General features: G+C 38.9%; 1 protein-coding gene across 1 annotated transcript in view; it reads right to left on the reverse strand.

Moving 5' to 3' along the window:
• SUCLA2 (succinate-CoA ligase ADP-forming subunit beta) overlaps positions 1-12,986 on the reverse strand; it is a 45,938-nt gene extending 32,952 nt beyond the window's left edge. Inside the window, exons 1-2 of the mRNA XM_027589850.1 lie at positions 12,834-12,986; positions 7,645-7,825 (exon numbers count right to left, since the gene is read on the reverse strand). Coding sequence (XP_027445651.1) covers positions 7,645-7,825; positions 12,834-12,923 — 271 coding nt within the window. The 5' untranslated portion in view covers positions 12,924-12,986. The remainder of the gene's footprint in view (positions 1-7,644; positions 7,826-12,833) is intronic.
• Positions 12,987-21,449: the final 8,463 nt, after the last annotated feature.

A 21,449-nucleotide genomic window follows, 5' to 3' on the forward strand; every position in this document is an offset into this window, starting at 1 on the left:
CATCAAGACAAAATGGAAATATGCCAAAATTTATGGGATCAGCAAAAGCAGTCTAAGAATTCACAGTAATAAAAGCCTATCTCAAGAAACAAGAAAAGTCTCACATTCATTTTGCATCTCAAGGAACTAAGAAAGAAGAACAAAGCTCAAAATTAGTAGAAGAAAGGAAATAACAAAGGTCAGAACATAAATAAGAGAGACTACATAGACAATGGAAAAGATCAATGAAAGTAAGAGCTGCTTCTTCAAAAAGATGAACAATATAGACAAACCTTCAGCTAGACTCACCAAGAAAAAAAAGAGTGGATTCATAAAATCAGACACAAAAAGATGAGATACTACAACTGAAAACTCAGAAATACAAAGGATAAGAAACTATTATGATGAATTACATGACAACATACCGGACAACCAAGAAGAAATAAATTCCTAGACACAGACAACCTACCAAGACTGAATCATGAAGAAACAAAATATGAACAGATTACTAACAAGGAGAATGAATCAGTAATCAAAATCCTCCCAAAAAATGAAGGTCCAGAACCAGATGGCTTATTGGTGAATTAAAAAAATACCAATCCTTCCCAAACTCTTCCAAAAAAGAAAAGAGGTGGAACACTTGCAATTCATTTTACAAGGCCAGAATTACCCCAATACCAAAACCAGACAAGGATACCACAAGGAAAGAAAATTACAAGCCAATATCCCTAATGAACATAGATACAAAAATCCTCAACAAAATTATTAGCAAACTGAATACAACAATACATTAAAAGAATCATATACCATCATCAACTGGGATTTATTCCAGGGATGAAACGCTGGTTCAATATCCACAAGTCAGTCACTATACTAATAAAATGAAGGGTAAAAAACATATGATCATCTCAACAGATGCAAAAAAAAAGCATTTGGCAAAATTCAACATCCATTTATGTAAAAACCGCAACGAGGCAGGTACAGAAGGAACATACCTCAACATAACAAAGGCCATATATGACAAGCCCACAGCTAATATCCAACACAACAGTGAAAAGTTGAAAGCTTTGCCTCTAAGATGAGCAACAAGAGAAGGATGCCCACTCTTGCCACTTTAATTTAACACAGTATTGGGAGTCCTAGCTATAGCAATCGGGCAAGAAAAAGAAATAAAAGGCATCCAAATTGGAAAGGAAGAAGTAAAACTGTCACTATTTGCATATGACATGGTATTATATATAGAAAACCCTAAAGATCCCATCAAAAAACTATTAGAATAAATGAATTCACTAATACTGCAGGACACAAAATCAATACACAAAAGTCAATTACATTTCTATACATTAATCATGAACTATCAGAGAAATTAAAAAAAAATCTCATCTACAACTGCATCAAAAGAATAAAATACCTATGGATAAATTTAACCAAGGAGGTAAAAGACCTGTATACTGAACTGTAAGGCACTGATTAAAGAAACTGAAGAAGACAAAAATAAAATGGAAAGATATTCCATACTCATAGATTGGAATAATACAGTTAAAATGTCCATACTACCCATAGCAATCTACAGATTCAATGCAATCCCTATCAAAATTCCAACGGCATTTTTCACAGAAATAGAACAAACAATCCTAAAATTAGTATGAAACCACAAAAACAACCCCAAGTAGCCAATGCAATCTCGCAAAAGAAGAAAAAAGCTGGATATCACACTCCCAGATTTCAAACTAAATATTACAAAGCTACAATAATCAAACAGTATACTACTGACACAACAAAACAAAATAGCCCAGAAATAAATCCATATATACATGGTCAATTAATTTATCAAAAAGGAGCCAAGAATATACAATGAAGAAAGGACAGTCTCTTCAATAAATGGTGTTGGGACAGGGCACCTGGATGGCTCAGTCAGCTAAGCATCCGACTCTTATTTCAGCTCAGGTCATGATCTCAGAGTCCTGGGATCAAGCCCCGTGTTGGGCTCTGCACTCAACAGGGAGTCTGCTTGGAATTCTCCCCTTCTCTCTCTCTCCCTCAGCCCCATACTTGCTCACTTGCTCTCTAAAAATAAATCTTTAAAAAAGTTTTTAAATAATAAAATAAATGGTTTTGAGAAAACTGGACAGCCATGTACAAAAGCATGAAACTCAACCACCATCTAACACCATACACAAAAATTAACTTGGGGCGTCTGGGTGGCTCAGTTGGTTAAGTGACTGCCTTCAGCTCAGGTCATGATCCTGGAGTCCTGGGATGGAGGCCCGCATCTGGCTCCCTGCTCGGCAGGGAGTCTGCTTCTCCCTCTGACCCTACCCCCTCTTGTGCTCTCTCTCTCTCAAGTAAATAAATAAAATAAAATCTTTTTAAAAAAATTAACTTGAAGTGCATTAAAGACTTGAACATAAGACTTAAAATACCATAAAACTCCTAGAAGAAAATGTAGGTGGCAAGCTCTTTGACATAGGTCTTGGTGATGATGTTTTCAATCTGACACCAAAAGTAAATGCAACAAAAGCAAAAATAAGTAAGTGAGACTATATCAAATTAAAACACGTCTGCATACCAAAGGAAATCATCAACAAAGTAAAACAGCAACCTACTGAACGGGAGAAAATATTTGCAAATCATATATCTGACAGAGTTAATATCTAAAACATAAGAGAACTCAACTGTGGAAAAAGAAATGTGATTAAACAACAGGCAGAAGATGAGAACAGACATTTTTCCAAAGATATACAGATGGCCACTATATATAAAAATATGTTCAGGGCGCCTGGGTGGCTCAGTTGGTTAAGCGACTGCCTTCAGCTCAGGTCATGATCCTGGAGTCCCGGGATCGAGTCCCACATCGGGCTCCCTGCTCAGCAGGGAGTCTGCTTCTCCCTCTGACCCTCTTCCCTCTCATGCTCTCTAGCTCTCATTCTCTCTCTCTCAAATAAATAAAAATCTTTAAAAAAAAAAAAATGTCCAAAATCACTATTCATCAGGGAAATCCAAATCAAAGCCAGAATGAGGTATTATCTCACACCTGCTATGATGGCTATTATCAAAAAGACAAGGAATAGGGCGCCTGGGTGGCTCAGTTGGTTAAGCAACTGCCTTCAGCTCAGGTCAGGATCCTGGAGTCCCGGGATCGAGTCCCGCATCGGGCTCCCTGCTCAGCAGGGAGTCTGCTTCTCCCTCTGACCCTCCCCCCTCTCATGTACTCTCTCTCTCACTCTCTCAAAATAAATAATAAATAAATCTTTAAAAAAAAAAAAAGACAAGGAATAACAAGTGTTGGTGAGGATGTGAAGAAAAGGGAACACTCATGCACTCCTGATGGGAATATAAACTGATGCAGCCCCTGTGGAAAACAGTAAAGAGGTTCCTCAAACAAATTAAAACAGAACTACTATATGATCCAGCAATTCCACTTCTGGGTATTTATCTGAAGAAAACACTAACTTGAAAAAACATATGTATTCCATGTTTATTGCAGCACTATTTACAGTATTTACATTAACAATAACCAAGATATGGTAACAACCTAAGTATCCATTGATGGATGAATGGGTAAAGAAATTATAGTATATGCACGTGTGTACGTGTGTGTGTGTGTGTGTGTGTGTGTGTGTGTGTATTCAGCCACAAAAAAAGAATGAAATTTTGCCATTTGCAACAACATGGATGGACCTAAGGGTTAAGTGAAGTAAGCCAGAGAAAGACATATTCCATATGAACGGAATCTTATATATGGAATTGGAAAACCAAACCAAACAAAAAAAATTAATCTTATAGATACAGAGAACAGACTGGTGGCTGCCAAAGGCAGGGGATGGGGGATAGGAAAAATGGATGGAGGTGGTCAAAATTAAAGGAAAAAAAAAAAAAGATGGGACTTAAAACCCATTTCGAACTTATAACCTCGTAAAACGTAAAAATAAGTTTATGTTTTAAGCAATTAAAAAATATGTAGCAGATATAAGTATTACTATTAATGAAATTTAGAATTTGGCAATTAAAAATCTACTCTTAAAAAAAGGGTCAACAAAATATGTAAAAAATACAGATCTAAATTTTACTAGGTTGAACAATTTTCAAGCAGCAAAATGATTACATTGTGTATAATTTCAAACATGGAAAGCCAATACAGATGCAATTCTATTTAGGGTAATAGAGGAACTAAGATGTATTTGTATCTGAACTTGTACTAGGGTTAACCTTTTAAAATTCTATGAAGCACAGTTCCTCTGAAAATTAAACAAAAATGGGAGAAACCTCCCAAGCCTAAAACATACTATTTTTGGCAATACAGAATCATGAAATTAATGAGCTGTCTACTAAAGACCTATCATTAAAAACGGATATGAGGGGACACCTGGGTGGCTCAGTCGGTTAAGTGTTTACCTTCAGCTCAAGTCGATTCCAGAGTCCTGGGACTGAGTCCTCCATCTGGCTCCTTGCTCAGCGTGGAGCCTGCTTCTCCCTTTGCCTGCTCTTCCCCCTGCCTGTGCGAGCGCTCGCGCACACTCTCTCTCTCTGACAAATAAATAAATATATCTTTCCCAAAAAATAAATAAAATAAAAATGGATATGAGAAGGGGAGCCTGGGTGGCTCAGCTGGTTAGGTGTCTGACTCTTGATTTTGGCTCAGGTCATGATCTCAGGGTCCTGGGATCAGGCTCTGTGCTCAGCGGGGGTCTGCTTGAGATTGTCTCTCTCCCTCTGCCCCTACCCCTGCACATGCTCTCAATCTCTCTCTCTCTCAAGATAAATAAATCTTTTTAAAAATGGGTACGAGAAAACCAGTCTATTAAAAAAAAACACACACACAAAGGAAAAGAAACTAGATTTCTTCCCAACCATTCTTCCAACCCTAACTTCAGTTATTCACAACAGGCAAAACTAGCCTCCAGAATAGTGTTTCCAACTTTTTTCACATCATGATATACACAGAAAATTATAGAATTTGTAGGGAATACCGGGGAAAGAGGCCAGGGCTATTTCAGGAGGAGTCACCAGCTGTAAGGCTCAGTGGCCCCAATCCCCATGCTAACTCACAGAACTGAGAGGAAGCAAGTTTGGCCCACCTGTAAAGCATTTATATCTCACTATATCAGTTGGCGATGTAAGAGTTTTAATAAATGGGAATTAATACTTTGTGAGTTGTTCAATAACTCAAGAAGCAAAGTAGCCAAAATCAGCATTGGGAATTGCTAGCCAGATGGACAGAACCAGGTGTATTTCTAAGGCACCTTGTATCATACCTTGTGCAATTAGATCCTATAATCAACATCTTCTGACATTAATGACTCCCAACGAAAGACAAAACTGTCCTCAACATATTCATAGTAGTTACTAAATATACCTTTTAAAAGTAGCATTTCTGATTCTCTAAATTTAAAAGACCTCCTTAGTCACTAATCCCACTTCCATATCCCAATCCCACAAAAACGTACTTTCTAGATGGACAAGATACCTTCTGTTCTAAGGGGCTCAAAATCAGAGCTGCCTACCTGCTCCTTACTTCATAGAAGTCCTGGTCCCAGAGACCTTCCCAGAAATACTCACAGAGTATACCCTGCACATGTTAACTATTCTTTCTTCCTTTAATCATTTAAGCATCATTAAAGTTTATAAGGAATAAAGAAATCAAGAAACTGGCATCCAAATAAATCCTATCTGTTTTATGAAAAAGTTCCTACAGATTTTTTTGATAAAACAATGAATTTTGACTAAATGAGTAAATATATGGAAAATACAGAAAAACCAATTATAATAATTTGGAAATAGAAAAAAATAGTTTTTACCAACTTCATTAAATATAAATCAGGCCTTACTAACACTGGCATGAAAAACATTTTAAGCTTCAACATTATTACAAAGGAAAGAATTGGTAAACAAACAAAAAATCATCACTCAAGAGATTAGACTACCAAAAATAAAAGAACAAAGTCAAGGGTCTAAATTTCATTAAGGACAGAACAGTAGAATAAGAAAACCTTATACTTTCTCAATTGCATTTCCAGTTTTCCCTTCTACTTAGCTGACTCTTCTTTAGAAATTAAAGTTTAGGTCATATAGGTAAGATCAAATCTCAAGGGAATAGTTATTAAAAAGTAGCCCTGGGCGCCTGGGTGGCTCAGTTGGTTAAGCAACTACCTTCAGCTCAGGTCATGATCCTGGAGTCCCGGGATCGAGTCCCACATCGGGCTCCCTGCTCAGCAGGGAGTCTGCTTCTCCCTCTGACCCTCTTCCCTCTCATGCTATCCCTCATTCTCTCTCAAATAAATAAATAAAATTAAATTTAAAAAGTAGCCTTTGCAAGAAATACTACAGAAATACAAAGTACAATCACGAGTTTTCTTTAAACTTGACCTTTAAGAGCCTCTAATATACAGTGTTTTGAAGGTAAAAATGAGGCACATATTTTACCATGCATAAGTTGAAGCTACAGGTCACCATTAATTAAAAAAAATTTCACCAAAATTAGTATCAATTTACACAAGGCTTTCAATGAATAAAAAGAAGTTTGCTTATAATCCGAATAAAAAGGATTTTTTTTCTGATTAACAAAAAATTAAACTGTCAATGAAAAATCATGCTTCGAAGTCATCTCATTCAAAAACATAACTTAAATGACATATTTCTGAACTTGTACATACCCTTACTTTTAAAAGAAAAACTCATTCTAGAAACAAATAAGTACAAAATGAGAGTAAAACTTTAAAAATTTTAAACATTTTTAAATGCTCCATTGCCTTCTTAAAATACTAATAAAAGCAAAGTCTTCACTAAAGCACATTCAAAGCCTTATTAATCAAGTATACATACAACAGACTGTGCTAATCTTCATAAAACTGGTGGGATTTTAAATACTGCTAAAAATAAAATGCAGTGTATAGCTAGTAAATTACTCGTTATTATGGCCTCATATTAAATCATTAAAAATGTACAGTGAAGGATACCTTCCAAAGTCAATATTTTTTTAAATAAGAGATTAATATAAATTAACAAAATTCAAATTAACAAAAGCTATTAAGTTTTCTGTTATCAATAAAAGAATCTACTAATAAACATGGGCAAGTACTTAATTCATTTAACAAATATCAATAGTTACTGACCACCTAAGTGCCAGGTATTCTTCTAAGAGTTTAGGATGTATCACTGGACAAAATAAGACAAAGAAACCCTGCTCTCATGGAGCTTACAGTCTAGGACTCAGCTTCTCCCCTCCCTCGCACCACCTTGGTTCCATACTTTTCCTGTCAAAGAAAGTCAGGGGAGGAATATTAGACTTGTTTACAATCACATAAACAGCTAAGATTTTCTTCACTATTTCCTTGAAGAATCATCACAGACAACAGTCTTTTAAGCTTCAGAATATTAAACAGATCTTCCTTCCCCATAACTATATTCCAACTAAAAACAAGACTTTAAAGGCTTCCTAATTCCAATATAATTGGTTCTTAAGTTACTAACTCTGTGGGAGCTCATAATAATCTCATAATAATTTTAGAATGTCAACAATCATAAAGTTCCACCTTCTCTTTTAAATAAATTTCATTTTTTAAAAAATAAAATAAAACCTATAAGCTGTTATAAACTCTAAGTAAAGTTCACATCTTATCAGAAGTGCCCATGTCAAAGTGCCTTAAGTTTTTCTTAAGTTAGTACCTAATTTTTTGGCAACTGCATAAGCTTCATCTGGTGATTTTGCCACATGTCCTTTGGGAATGGAGACACCAGCTTCTTGCAACAATTCCATACTCATGTATTCATGTAGTGAGAGATTCCTTTTTTGCTGCTGCTGTATTTGTAGTCCATGGTTGTTAAAAAATCCAGAACTTCCCAGAACCTAAAGAAATTGGGGACATATTATATATGACAGCAATTTGGAACTTATTAAAAACACCTTCTCAAAATATTTTTATATACAGTACTTGGTTCTTCATAACTGTAATAAAACCATTACATTAAATCATCAAAGAATAATATTCAGAGTACCTAAATTATAACCTAAGAGCTAACCTACCAGCTAAATATCAAATGTTACCCTTGTAGTTTCAACTATTTTCTCATCATGTCTGGTCTTATTTGAGCTCTACTACCATATCCCTAATGACCTACAGAGCATTTCTACCTCAATGCCAAATTCAGCAGATCTAAAAACAACCTCATCTTTTCCAACAAACCAAAAATCCTTCCCAGCTTTCTTCTCTCCATCATTCTTCCAGCACCAAACAAATCCCTTGGCACTAGATATGTGGTACTTAGTTGAGTGATAGTTGAGTAATTACTCTTTCATACACACAAGACTCAAAACCCTGGTTTCATCTGTAGTGATCACTGTGGTGTGCTACTCAGATTCCCCTTTCATAGCCCAGCTGCTGGGAGTCCTGGCTACTGACAGCTCTCAGCTGAGCCCTCTCATTGGCTTCTTTGCCCAAAGTCACATCTTCCCATTGTCAGCCTGCATCCAATGACTGGTCAATGGGGGTTGAGGTAAGGATATAAAGTCCCAGCACCCTTCCCCCATTTGGGATAATTCTGAAGGACCATCTTAGTTCCAGATATCCCACAGGAAAGGCAAAGGTTCCTACTGCAGCTGTACCACATTTCTACTTCTCCCTCTACTCAATCCTCCTTCCTTCACTCCCCCATAGGTGTTGATCCAGATACCACTTTCCAGTTGACTTCCTCAATGAAACTATTTCATAGCCCGCAAATATCATCCAAATTCCTCAATCCTATCAACTTTATATGACAATATGTAGAACAAATTAAGTGCTATGAAAGCCCTAGAAGAATGAACTGAAATTACACATTTAAGTATTAGCCATACATTTCCATTCTCTACACAGGAATGCAGAATACTGAAACACAGCTCACATGAAACACACAATAGCATAAGAATTGAATTTAAAGGGATCATATATAGTCTATTTCTTTTTAATATAAAAGATTGGAAACCATTTACTAATAGTCCATGTTATAGACAGTTAAGAGGGTCAGAAATGCGCAGTGCTGCATTATCAACTATTGCTTTATTAAACAGTCTTTCTTGAAGGGGGTTCATGAGCCATCTGCATCAAAATTACCTGGGATGTGTCTAAAAATGCAGATTCTGGGGCCCCACTCTCATTTACAAAATCAGAATCTGTGGAATGGGCCTCAGGAAATCTGCATTCATACCAAGTCATTCACCTGATTCTTAAGCACCCTACAGTTTGAGAACCACTAGTCTAAAGTCAGTCACACCTAGTAACAACTTATTTGATTCATCTGGTAAGCTAAAATCCTGAATAACATTTCACCAGAGTAACTCAACTCCCTGATTTAGTGTCACTTCAATATTAAAAACCAGCAATATCCCAAACCATTCAGTACACATCTACTTTCTGAAATCCCATTCCTGGGTATATACCCAACAGAAATGAGTGCTTAGTCTACCAAAAGGCATATATATAAGAATGTGCATAGCAGGCTTATTCATAATAAATAAAAAGTGAAAATGACCCAATCTCCCATCAACAGAATAAAATATGGCATATTCATATACTAGGATATTACAGAGCAATTTTTTAAAAATACCTGTTGCTCACAAAACAATGGATTAATCTCAAAAACATAATTTTGAGGAACAGAAACCAAACACAAGAATACATACTTTTTATATAGTTCAAAACCAGTCAAAATTAGTGATAGAAGTCAGCCAGAATTAGTGGTCACCTTCTGTTGGGGAGTACTAATAAGGAGAGAGGATATAGGTGCTTCTCAGGGCTGAAAGTATTACATATCTTGATCTGAATGGTGGCTACACAAATGTATACATACATAAAAATTAATCTAGCTACCCAAAGTTGTACACTTTATATAAATTATACCTCAAAATAACAATAAAAATAAGGGGGGACGGGGAGTACCTAGCAGAGCTTGGTAAAAATAATTACACACTCAATTTATTTTTTGAAGGCCTACATACCAGACACTGTGCTAGGGATGCTGAAAGGATAAAACCGACTTGGTCTCAGGCACAGAATTCATTTAATGTAAATGAGCATGTAAATGAACACCTACAACACATATAAGAGCATTCAGAGTCATTACGCAGCACCTAATTAGCTGGACAGACTAGAAAAAATACTGTGGAGGCCTGATCCCAGTTTGAAAATAAAAAAACTTGGGGCTCCTGAGTAGCTCAGTCAGTTAAGCTCCCGGTTCTTGGCTTCAGCTCAGGTCATGATCTCATGGTGAAATGGAGCCCCCAGCAAGCTCCAGGCTCAGCTGGAAGTCTCCTTCCCCTCTCCCTCTCCGCCCGCCCCCCTCCCCACTCACAGGTGCACTCTGTCACAAACAAATAAATCTTTGAAAAAAATCAATAAACTACTATCTATAAAGGACATTTGAGAACTTGAGAAATCTAAATCTAAATTTCCCAAGTATGATAATTACAAATTTCCTAAATATGATAACTATGTTGTAGATATTAAGGAGAATGTCCTTATGTTTAAAAGGCATGTGCTCGGGTGCCTGGGTGGCTCAGATAGTTAAGCGTCTGCCTTCGGCTCAGGTCATGATCCCAGAGTCCTGGGATTTAGTAACGCATCGGGCTCCCTGCTCCTTGGGAGCCTGCTTCTCCCTCTGCCTCTCTCTCTCTCTCTCTCTGTCTCTCATGAATAAGTAAATAAAATCTTTAAAAAAATAAAATAAAAGGTGTGTGCTCAAATACTATGTAGGGATGAAGTGCCCACACCTGCCACCTATCTTAAATGGTTGAGCAAAAATAAATGAATGTAATTTTATACACACATACATATATAAACATATATATATGCACATGAATAATTTTTTAAAGATAAAGAAAATGTGTGAAAGCAATATATGTGCTCACTGTACTATTGCTGGAACATTCTATCAGTCTGAAATTTTTCCAAAAAAAAGTTCAGGGTAAACCAATGACACAAAGCTCTGAGTATATTTTTACAGTTTCTTTCAAATATCTATATTCACAAAGAATCAGTAGTACTCATAAGGTATGCTGCTGGCTTTTATACCTCCTTAAAGGTTTTTTAATATCTCAAGTGTTGATAATCCTTCCCTTGCACCACTAGAAGTTATGACTTGAAATATCAGTTTTTTAATTACCCTGGTAATAAATATTCCTGAAGAATCACAAGGATTCCCACACTGAAGTCTTTGTCTTTCTCCACATTATCACTTAGAAGATTCCTACTGCCAAAAGGCCACCAACTCCTGGCCAAATCCCTATACCACCACCCATTTAATCAATCATTCACCTAATTTAAATCATTAATTCAAAAGTGGGAAAATGTAGTTACTGGAGAACGTGATTCACAACTGAGAAAATATTTAAAATTAGTTCATCTGCTCATAACCTGAACTATTTTATCAGATACACTGGACAAAAGTCCCCCAAAGAAAGTAGGAGGGTCATAGAACTAAACAAAATGTTTAAGAATATTTGCTAAACTCACTGTGTGACCTTGAACAATTTTCCTAGGATCCTGCACCTCTGTGTCATCTACAAAAGCAAGGGGTTGTATTAAGGGCCTTCCAAATTCTAAATCTGTATTATTTAATGTGTGGGTGGAAGAGATGTTGTTAAGACAATATACTAGGCACCTCCATATGGAAAGACAAGAGCTTTCAAAAGAATTTCCAAAAGGACAGATGAAAACATATTTGTTCACCACATCCTCATTTTCTAAAAACAAGACAGCACTCTTTAAGACTCCTAAGAAGGAAGTTCAAGGCCAAAAAAAAAAAATCACTTCTCCTATTAAGAAGCATACTCATGTAATTCACTGCCTCCAGGTTTAGGGAATAAAGAAAAAAAAGTCTAAATAAATTCATTTTTGTCATGTCTAAGGAGTTAATTTCAGAACATAATCTAAAACTCTGGAATTGACTTATGAAGCCTATCATGCCCTTTCACAAGTTTCTTGGTGTCAACGCTGGAAAGAACAGGCCAAGTCTTCCGGAAAAAATTGAGGAGCAGACTCAAACACACAGGCTTTGGAGCCAGATAGTTCTGGAATTAAGCCTTAGCTTTGACCCTACCTGCTTTGTGACGGAGCGCAAATTACTTGCTCTCTAAGCCAGTTTCTTCATCAATGAGTAGGATATTAATGACGCCCTTATAGTGCTGCTGGAAAGCCTAACAAACTACAAGTAAAATGCCTAGCTCAGTACCTAGCACACGGTAAACACTCCAAAACAAAAAATCAAAACAGACAAACAAAAACTTGTGATGATGCTATATTCTACCCAAAAATGAAGTGATCCAAAAGGTAACTGTCTTACTTCCCCAGCTGGTAAACTGACAAACAGAAAACAACTACATGGGGGAGGAGGTGGGAAACTTCCCTGCCTCGTCCCAAGAGGCCCGTCAGCAAGCTGGTCCTGTGAAAACATTCCCACCTACGACAGCTCCCAAGGGGCATAAAAGTACATCTGAAGGGCATCTTCCCCCTCCCAAAGAAGGGCCACGGATCCCTCTGCCCCCTGCGCGGGGTGCGGGAAAAGCAGCAGAAACTGCCCAGGCCCCCTCACCCGCCTCCCCGCCGCCCCTCAGAAACTGAGAGAGCAGCCCTCCCCGCGGGCTGAGGACGAGAGCAGAGCGGCGCAAACATGGGCCCTCTCGCAGTCACAGCGGGCAGCACTCCAGGGCAAGCCGCCCGCGGGCCCGACTGGGCACACCCATGTCACCCAATGTCACCTATTGAGAAGTGACCCCGAGCCGGGCCTCGCATCCCCTCACACCTCGCCCACAGGAGCCAGGTCTCCCACCTCGCCCTTTCTCCTGCCGACCCTCGAAGCGAGAGCGGGCTGGGCCGCAATACCTGGGCGGCGGCCCGCAGCGCCGGCCGGGACCCGCGGCTCCTAAGGGCGGCCGTGGCCAATAACCGGCTGTAGAACATGGAGGCCGCCATTTCTGAGCCCGACCCCGTCCCCTCGGCGCCGTGCGCAGGCGCAGAGGCGCGAGGCGGCCGGCGACCCAGCTGCTCCCGACGCGCACTCCAACCCCTGGCCCCACCCATGGCGGGCGGGACCTGGTGTTAACGCTGCAAATGCGGATTCCCTTAGCAGAAATTGCCAGCTCAAGCAAGGATGGGGTTGACGCGCACAGAGCGAACTTTGACCTTTAGATCTCAGCACGGCAGCCTCAATATCCAACCTGTGACCAGAAAGCAACCTGAACATTTCCTGGTAAAGTGGTAAGATGTGGTATTGGAAAAATGACCAGCGTTGCCATCTGTGTGATCTGAACCTCTCTGAGCCTCAGTTGCCTTATCTGTAAGATGGGGTTCATTCAAAAAATAAGTACTCAGTGTCCGCTTTGTGCCAAAGTTTGCGTTGATACAGCAGTGAATAAAACAAAGCGATTCTACCTTCCAAAAAGAAAAAAAAAAAGACGATCAGCCACTAGTTACCAATCCAAATGGCACACAGAATCGCCTAGGAAGCTTTAGAAAAATTTCCCTCACCAGACCCACCTGAGGATGGAGTCAGGATTTCTTAGAGCTCTCAGGTGAATGAGAATACACACACTAAACATTGAAAACCCTGAGATGAGATGTGTGCCCCATCAAGACTTGACCACTGGACAGATGGCTGGTGCCTATTCTCCTCTGGATATCTAGTTTTATTTATTATTTTTTAATTTATCTGAGAGAGAAAGCACAAGCACAAGAAAGTGGCAGGCAGAGGGAGAAGCAGGTTCCCCGCTGTGTAGGGAGCCTGTTGCGGGGCTCAATCCCAGGAGTCTGGCAGTCAGCCTTAAAAAATGAAATTGCTTTACTAAGAAACTACTTTTTCTGCGGCAAACACTTTTGTAATTTTTTTCTACAAGGATCTTAGAAACTAGTAGGCAGAATGTATGAAGTAGAATATGCGGAGGTGGAGGGTAGGGGGAGAGTATATGAAGACGGGGAAAATTATTCTTCAAGTGCAATGTTATTCTTATGCTTGACCTGTAGTCTCCCACTTTGTCTATCTCTGCCTCTACTTGGAGATTAAGGATGGGCGTGGTGTGCAGGAAAAAGGGGAAGAGAAATTTCCTGAGGGAGAGACTTTAATCCTCTACTTGGAGATTAAGGATGGGCGTGGTGTGCAGGAAAAAGGGGAAGAGAAATTTCCTGAGGGAGAGACTTTAATTTTTTTCACAGTCCCTTAAAATCATTAAATTGTTACACCTGCCACATTTTATTGCCCAGAGCAAAGCCTTATCTAAATTCTCCTATTGGTCAGGTGATGGGGATTAAGGAATGTACCAGTTGTGGTGAGCACTGGGTGATGTATGGAAGTGTTGAATCACTATATTGTACACCTGAAACTAATATAACACTGTATGTTAACTGGAATTAAAATAAAAACTTAAAAAAATCTTTTAACTCACTTTACAAATAACTTTGCAGTATTTGAAACAAATGTAAATGGGATTATAGAAGAAAGAGCTGACTTGGAAATGTTAGCACTACCTATCAGTGTTAACACCATCTAGATTCGAGAGATTCTAAATATGTAGCCAGTTAGTGAATGCAAACTTATCGGCACAGATGAGAAAAGTGGCTGCCATGAATCACATTGAAAATGCAATGGATGAAATGTTGGAGGGGCGCCTGGGTGGCTCAGTCGTTAAGCGTCTGCCTTCGGCTCAGGTCATGATCCCAGGGTCCTGGGATCGAGCCCCGCATCGGGCTCCCTGCTTGATGGGAAGCCTGCTTCTCCCTCTCTACTCTCCCTGCTTGTGTTCCCTCTCTCACTGTCTCTCTCTCTCTGTCAAATAAATAAATAAAATCTTTAAAAAAAAAAAAAGAAATGTTGGAGACAGATTCAAACTTAGAAACAAGTATGACAATTCACAAAGATACAGAAAAGAGGTTTGGTTTGTATTTTAAGTCATACAAAAAGAAGGAGGCAAGTTTGAAATGTAGTCCAAATTACTCTTGCTAAATTTTTTTTACAGAGAAATGAAACACTTGAAATAAATTGTCCTACTGTTAACTATAGAATTAATAGAATTACCAAGTGCTGTAGAAACAACTTCCAATATATCGGCTTACCCTGAACTTCTATTGATGACTGACTGAATAATGGCAATTTACTGAACACTTAGTTTTTGGTGCCAGATTCTCTTTCTTTTTTTTTTTTAAAGATTTTATTTATTTATTTGACAGTGAGAGAGACAGCGAGAGAGGGAACACAAGCAGGGGGAGTGGAAGAGGGAGAAGCAGGCTTCCCGCTGAGCAGAGAGCTGGATGCAGGACTGTCTCCTGGGACTCCAGGATCATGACCTGAGCAGAAGGCAGGCACTTAACGACTGAGCCACCCAGGCACCCTTGGTGCCAGATTCTTACATACATTTTTTTTCTATCCTTTATTTTACCATGAGACATTTTCAGAATTCTCTGGTTTTCAACTTATTCCATTTTACCCGTCCAATCTGTGCCAGAGAAATAAACAGTTACCAGATTTATATAGAGTTTAGTAGTGAAGGAAGAAGGAGTAACAGAGTATGAGACAACTGTATGTTTACACAGGATTTCTCTTAGTTCTTTTAAAGCCTCAGAAGTAATAGTAGGAACACTTACCTAGACCACCCTAGAATGGCAGTAGCAAAAGACAGAAACACATCTTAGTAATCCTCACAGTCCTGCATTTTACAGAAGGGAAAACAGAGGTTCAGAAACAGTAAGTAACTTGCCCAGAGTCATAGCTTTTACTTGATTGTTCCAGCACAACATCTGAACCCAATTCCATATGGCAAGATGAGAATTTGAGAAAATAACTAAGATTCATATCGTCTTATCATTTTCGTTAACCTTTTACCTTTCACTCCATTTATTAATAGTATTCACTACCTAAAGGAAAGAATGATGGTGCAGACCATCAGAGGACAGACTTTGAGATGTAAATGCAAAGCCTGAGACCTGCAAGAGACTGAACTTCAAGTTTCAAAAGCCAGAACCAAGAAGGACTCAAGGAAAGTTTATGCCTCAGAAATAGAACTGGAATTATCTCTTCCCTAGAGAATATGGAGAGAGGAAAGTGGGAGGGAAGCAAGACACTCTAGTGGTTCCTGGCGGAGGGCCCCTGTGTCATATATTCTCCAATGCCATTGTGTCCAGGATGAAGGGTTATTCTACCACCCCCAAAGAGTTTGGGGGATCTAAAACAAGGGATATTGGAAGAAGACACAAAATCCCCTGAGCACATAGGTGGCACAGAAGAAGTGGAAACCTCTGGCAGGCTGGTATACCCCTGCAAATGGAGCTGAATCATATTCCCAGGATTTGTACCCACCCCACCAAAGCTGGGGAAGCCTGCAATGGCTTCCAGAACCTTGACAGCTATGTAGACAAGCATGGAGAGAAAGCAGGTGGAAACATATAAGGATAGACCTCTAAGGAACAATGACGCAGAGCATATTGGAAAAGGAATGTGACAATAAATGTCAGCTTAGTTATCTAACAATACCACAGACTAGCTGTTCCCTGCTCATCTGTCACTGCATTTATCTCCTGGATCTAAGGAGGTGGGAGGGAGATAGATCCTGATTTGCCAGAGGTTGATTTTCTGGCACTTAACGTAATAAGATTAATAATAGAATTCAACTTCCAAGGTACACAAATATTCATATATCTCCTACATATGAAAATATGAAATGAACTTGGCATCACTGCTCCACTGGGAGCAATGTTGAAGGCAGAAGATTTGCCCTGCCCCAGTCTTGTCACACTTCCACGTTCAGGCTCTGAGATAAGGTTGCCTTGAAGAATCTCCAGAACCAGAACACACTCGGTAACATGGTACAGTCAGGCAGAGGGGGGCTTTCAGCCACGCTTGGTTGTTATGTGAGGACTCCAGATTTCTTACCTGCCTGATCCCTGGGCACATGTTAAGTCCACATGGACTCAAGGAAACTGTCTTCCAAAAGTGTTAAACAGTATGTCACAAGCCACATACACAACTTCATACATCTGGATGTCTTAAGTAAAAATAAGAGGGAGAAAGTTGACTGAGAGGCCAGCTGTTGAAACCAAGATAGACTGAATGTGATTTTAAAAGGGGCCTGACTAAATTATTAGGCTGGACTGTCTTGAACCAGACGGTAACGAATTCTCTACAGACCCATATGCCAACTAATGACAAAGAATTTGAGGGAAAAAATGAAAGGAAGGAAGGAAGGGAGAAAGAGAAAGAAAGTCATTATTTTCGTGCATCTGAGTTATGATGTGAGTTCAATTTGTTAAATTTAAATTCTGCCTTAATGCATACAACATCATGCTGCGTAAAACCATCAGGTGGGTGCATGAGTTATATACAGCTTTGAATATCAAACACAGGACAGGCTGGGAGGAAAACAGTGCTCTCCCAATAAAGCCTGGAATTGGGCAGGGGAGGGGCCCTTGTGCCTGGCTACCCCACCCTTTAACTGGGAATCTGAATAAACTAGGAAGGAGATGTGGCAATACGAAGCTCTGTTAGGTTCTAATGCTGCAGGAACTGCTGGTATACTTTGGTCACCTAGTTGGAAACCCTGCAGAAGGTAATTGTGATATGTGAATTCTCTAAAATAGAGTGACAACTAAGTGGGTTGATTTACACTTCTCTTGTATGATTCATAAACATCAATCAGTTTGGTGTCTTTTTCCCTTCATCACTATTTGTATTTCATGTGAATCATGCCACCTTTTTACATATACATAAATATTTCAGGAAAAAATTGTTTTCTAGTTTGTTTAAATACATTGAAACTATTTTGTTACACTGATAATTGATGTGAAATGTTGGGGTTTGGGAGCGAACGGGAGCGAACGGTCAAGAAGGAATTCTTGAGACATCTTTGGTGCAAAAAGGGTGGTTTTATCAAAGCACAGGGACAGAACCCAAGGGCAGTTAAGAGCTGCCCGGGGGTCATGAGTGACTGATTACATACTTCCAAGTTGGGAGAGGGTTAGGGATGGTGTAAATCTCTAAGGAATTTGGAAGCAAGGTATCCAGGACCTTGAGAGGCTAGCTGTTGTTAGGAAAAGGTCATTTACTACTGTCCTGTAAAACCCTAGTCAAGAGACTCTTCAGATGTTTATCAGTTTGCTGTAAACTTGGAGGATTATTGCTAGCAGATATCTTGCAGTGGGTAGAATGGGTAGAGATAAAGGGAGTTGCCAAGGGACTTTCATATGTTAAAGTAGACTTATAGGATCCTGGAGGTCAGGCTAATGTCAAGCTAAGCTTGCCTTTTGCCTTTAGCCAAGTATTAACATTGAGGCAGTGAGTTCCTGGAGGAAGGTCACACTGCCTGTCCCAAATACTTATCAATGGGCTGTAAGTTTAAGGAAGTTTTTTTTTTTTTCTTTTGCCTTTGTTCTCCACATCAATAATGAGGAGAGAAGCTTCTGTTCACGTATTCATCTATTGGGCACTTACATGTCAGTCACTGCTCCAAGTCCCCAGAACATTGAGATCAAAGACATTCTCCTTGACCTCAGTGCGTCTTGGGCCTGATGCTATTCTTTTTTCACATCTTTACACAACTCTTCAAAGCATAGGTTAAGACCAGCCTGTAACATGTAAACAGACTTTATTGAAGGCTTCAGGATAGTAAAATGGAATTATAAACCCAATAAAGGAAAACTTTAAACTGGCTACTAAATGTGACTCCTGAATGTCACAGGCTGTCCTTGCCCACCACTCCCTTTAGCCCCTGACTTCCTACTATGTGTTTAGGAGTAGCCTACTCTCCTTAACAGGATGCCTGTGACCTTGAACACACACTCCCCCCGCACTCCCAGCTCAGGCTCCATCCTAAGGCTAGCTCCCAGGAAACACCATAATCTCCAGAGAACAACTCCACACACAAGAATGACAACTTTTAACATCGGTAAAATAGGGCAGCTTAGCTCTGTGCTGCCTTGAAGCTCTCCACTGCTGAACTGCCAGCTCAACTTTTTCTTTCCACAACTCCACATTGCATTTTTCTTTTTTGGCTTTTTTTTAAAGTTAGATTAGATTATTGAGGCATTATATACATATAGTAAGTTTCACCCATTTTAGTGTATAATTCTTGAGTTTTGACAAACACGTAGCCATGTTATTGCTGCCACAATCAAGATATAGAACAGTTCCTTCACCCACATCTCTCATGCCCTTTAGTCAACCTCCTCACATGCTCAGCCCCAGGCAAAGCTGAACTTTTTGCTATGTCTATAGTTTTGACTCTAACAGAATGTCATAGAAATGGGATCATACACATGGTAGCTTTTTATATCTGATTTCTTTCACTTAGTATAATGTAAGTTTATCCATGTTAAATGGATCAGAAGTTTGTGCCTTTATATTGCTGAGTAGTTTTCTATTGTCTGAATTTACTACACTGTATGAATGTACTACAGTTGATTTATCCCTTTGCCAGTTGAAGACCATTTGAGTTATTTACAGTTTTTTATTATTATGCATAAAGCCACTAAAACATTTGCATACAGGTCCTGAAGATAACATAAATTTTCATTTCTTTTGGGTAAATATCTAAGAATGGGATTGCTGAGTTGTATGATAAACCTATGCTTAACATTATATGAAACAATAAATTGCTTTCCCCAAAGTGGCTGTACCATTTTGCATTCCCACCAATGATGTGAGTTCTTTTTTTTATAAACTTTTTTAAAGATTATTTATTTTGTGTGTGTGTGTGTTTATAAATCACTATTTTATTTTTTTAAGATTGTATCTATTCATTTGAGAGAGAGACAGAGAGAGCACAAGCAGGGGGAGAGGGAGAGGGAGAAACAGACTCCCTGCTGAGCTGGGAGCTCCATCGCAGGAATTGGAGATCATGACCTGAGCTGAAGGCAGATGCTTAATCATATGAGCCACCCAGGCACCCCCTTATTTATTTATTTGACAAGAGATTTGTGTAAGAGTTCTAACTGGACTTCCAGCATTTGATATTACCAGTCTTTGTGATTAAAAAAAAAATATATTCATTCTAATAGATGTATATAGGTACCTCAATGTAGTTTTAAATTTTTAATGACTCATCATGTTGAAATATTTGCATGTGTTTGCCACCCATATTGCTTTTTGGTGAAATCTCAGTTCAATAATTTTGCCCATTTATTTATTGGGTTGTTAGCTTTTATTGTTGGGTTTTGAGGATTCCTTACATATTCTATATCCAAGTCCTTTATCAGAAATGTGCTTTACACATTTTTCTCCTAAGTCTGTAGCTTGTCTTCATTTTGAAACATAGTTTATATCTTAGTTAGCTCAGGATTCTGTAATGAAATACCATAGACCGGGCAGCTTAAGCAACAGGCATTTGTTTCTCACAGTTCTGGAGGCTGGGAAGTCCAAGATCAAGGTGCCAGCAGATTCAACTCCTTGTGAGAGCCCTCTTTCTGGTGTACAGATAGCCACTTTCTTCTTATGTCCTCACATGTTGGGGAAAGAGAGATCAAGCTCTCTGGTCTCTTGTAAAGGCATAATCCCATCATGAGGATCCCACCTTTATGACCTCATCTAAGTCAAATTACTTCCCAAAATCCCCATAATCAAATATATTTGGGAAGGGGTGAAATACAATCCATCCCTAATAGTGTCTCTCAAAGAGAGTGAGTTTTAAGTTTTGATGAAGTCCAAACTATCAATTGTTTTTAACAGATCATGCCTTTGGTGTCCTATCTAGGAAATCTATGCCTAACCCAGATCACAAAGATATTCTCTTATATTTTCTTATAGAAAATTTATACTTTTAGGAGTTTTTATTTAGGAATAGTCTATTTTGAATGAAATGTTGTATGTGGCATCAAGTATAAATGATCTTTTGTTTTTGTTGCTCTAGCACCATCTGTTATAAAGTCTATTTCTGGCTTCTCCATTCTGTTCCACTGATTTATGTGTCTATGCTTTAATAAATACCACACTCTCCAGGTGCCTGGGTGGCTCAGTTGGTTGGACGTCTGACTCTTGGTTTCAGCTCAGGTCATGATCTCAGGGTCCTGGGATCAAGCCCCATGTCAGGCTTTATGCTGGGCATGAACCCTGCTTAGAAGTCTCTCTCTCCCTTTCCCCCTGCTCTTCCCCACTTGTGCTTGCTCTCTCTCTCTCTAAAATAAATACATACATACATACATGCCACAGTCTCTTGATTAGTGTGGCATTATCCTGGGTCTTGAATCAGGTAGTATGAATCCCCCAAGTTTTTCTTTTTTCAAAATTGTTTTGATTATTCTATTCCTTTGCATTTCTATGTACATTTTTAAATTGGTCTGTCAATTTCTACTGGGAAAAAAAAAGCCTTCTGGTATTTTGGGTGGGATATCATTGAATCCATATAAATCAATTCGAAGAGACTTGACAGTTTAATAATATGTAGTCTTCTGATCCATAATCATGGTATTTCTCTCTTTTTATTTAATTTCCCTCAGTAACTTTTAATAGTTTCCAGTGTACAG

The sequence above is a fragment of the Zalophus californianus genome, chromosome 3 (assembly GCF_009762305.2).
Source record: "Zalophus californianus isolate mZalCal1 chromosome 3, mZalCal1.pri.v2, whole genome shotgun sequence".
NCBI lineage: Eukaryota > Metazoa > Chordata > Mammalia > Carnivora > Otariidae > Zalophus > Zalophus californianus.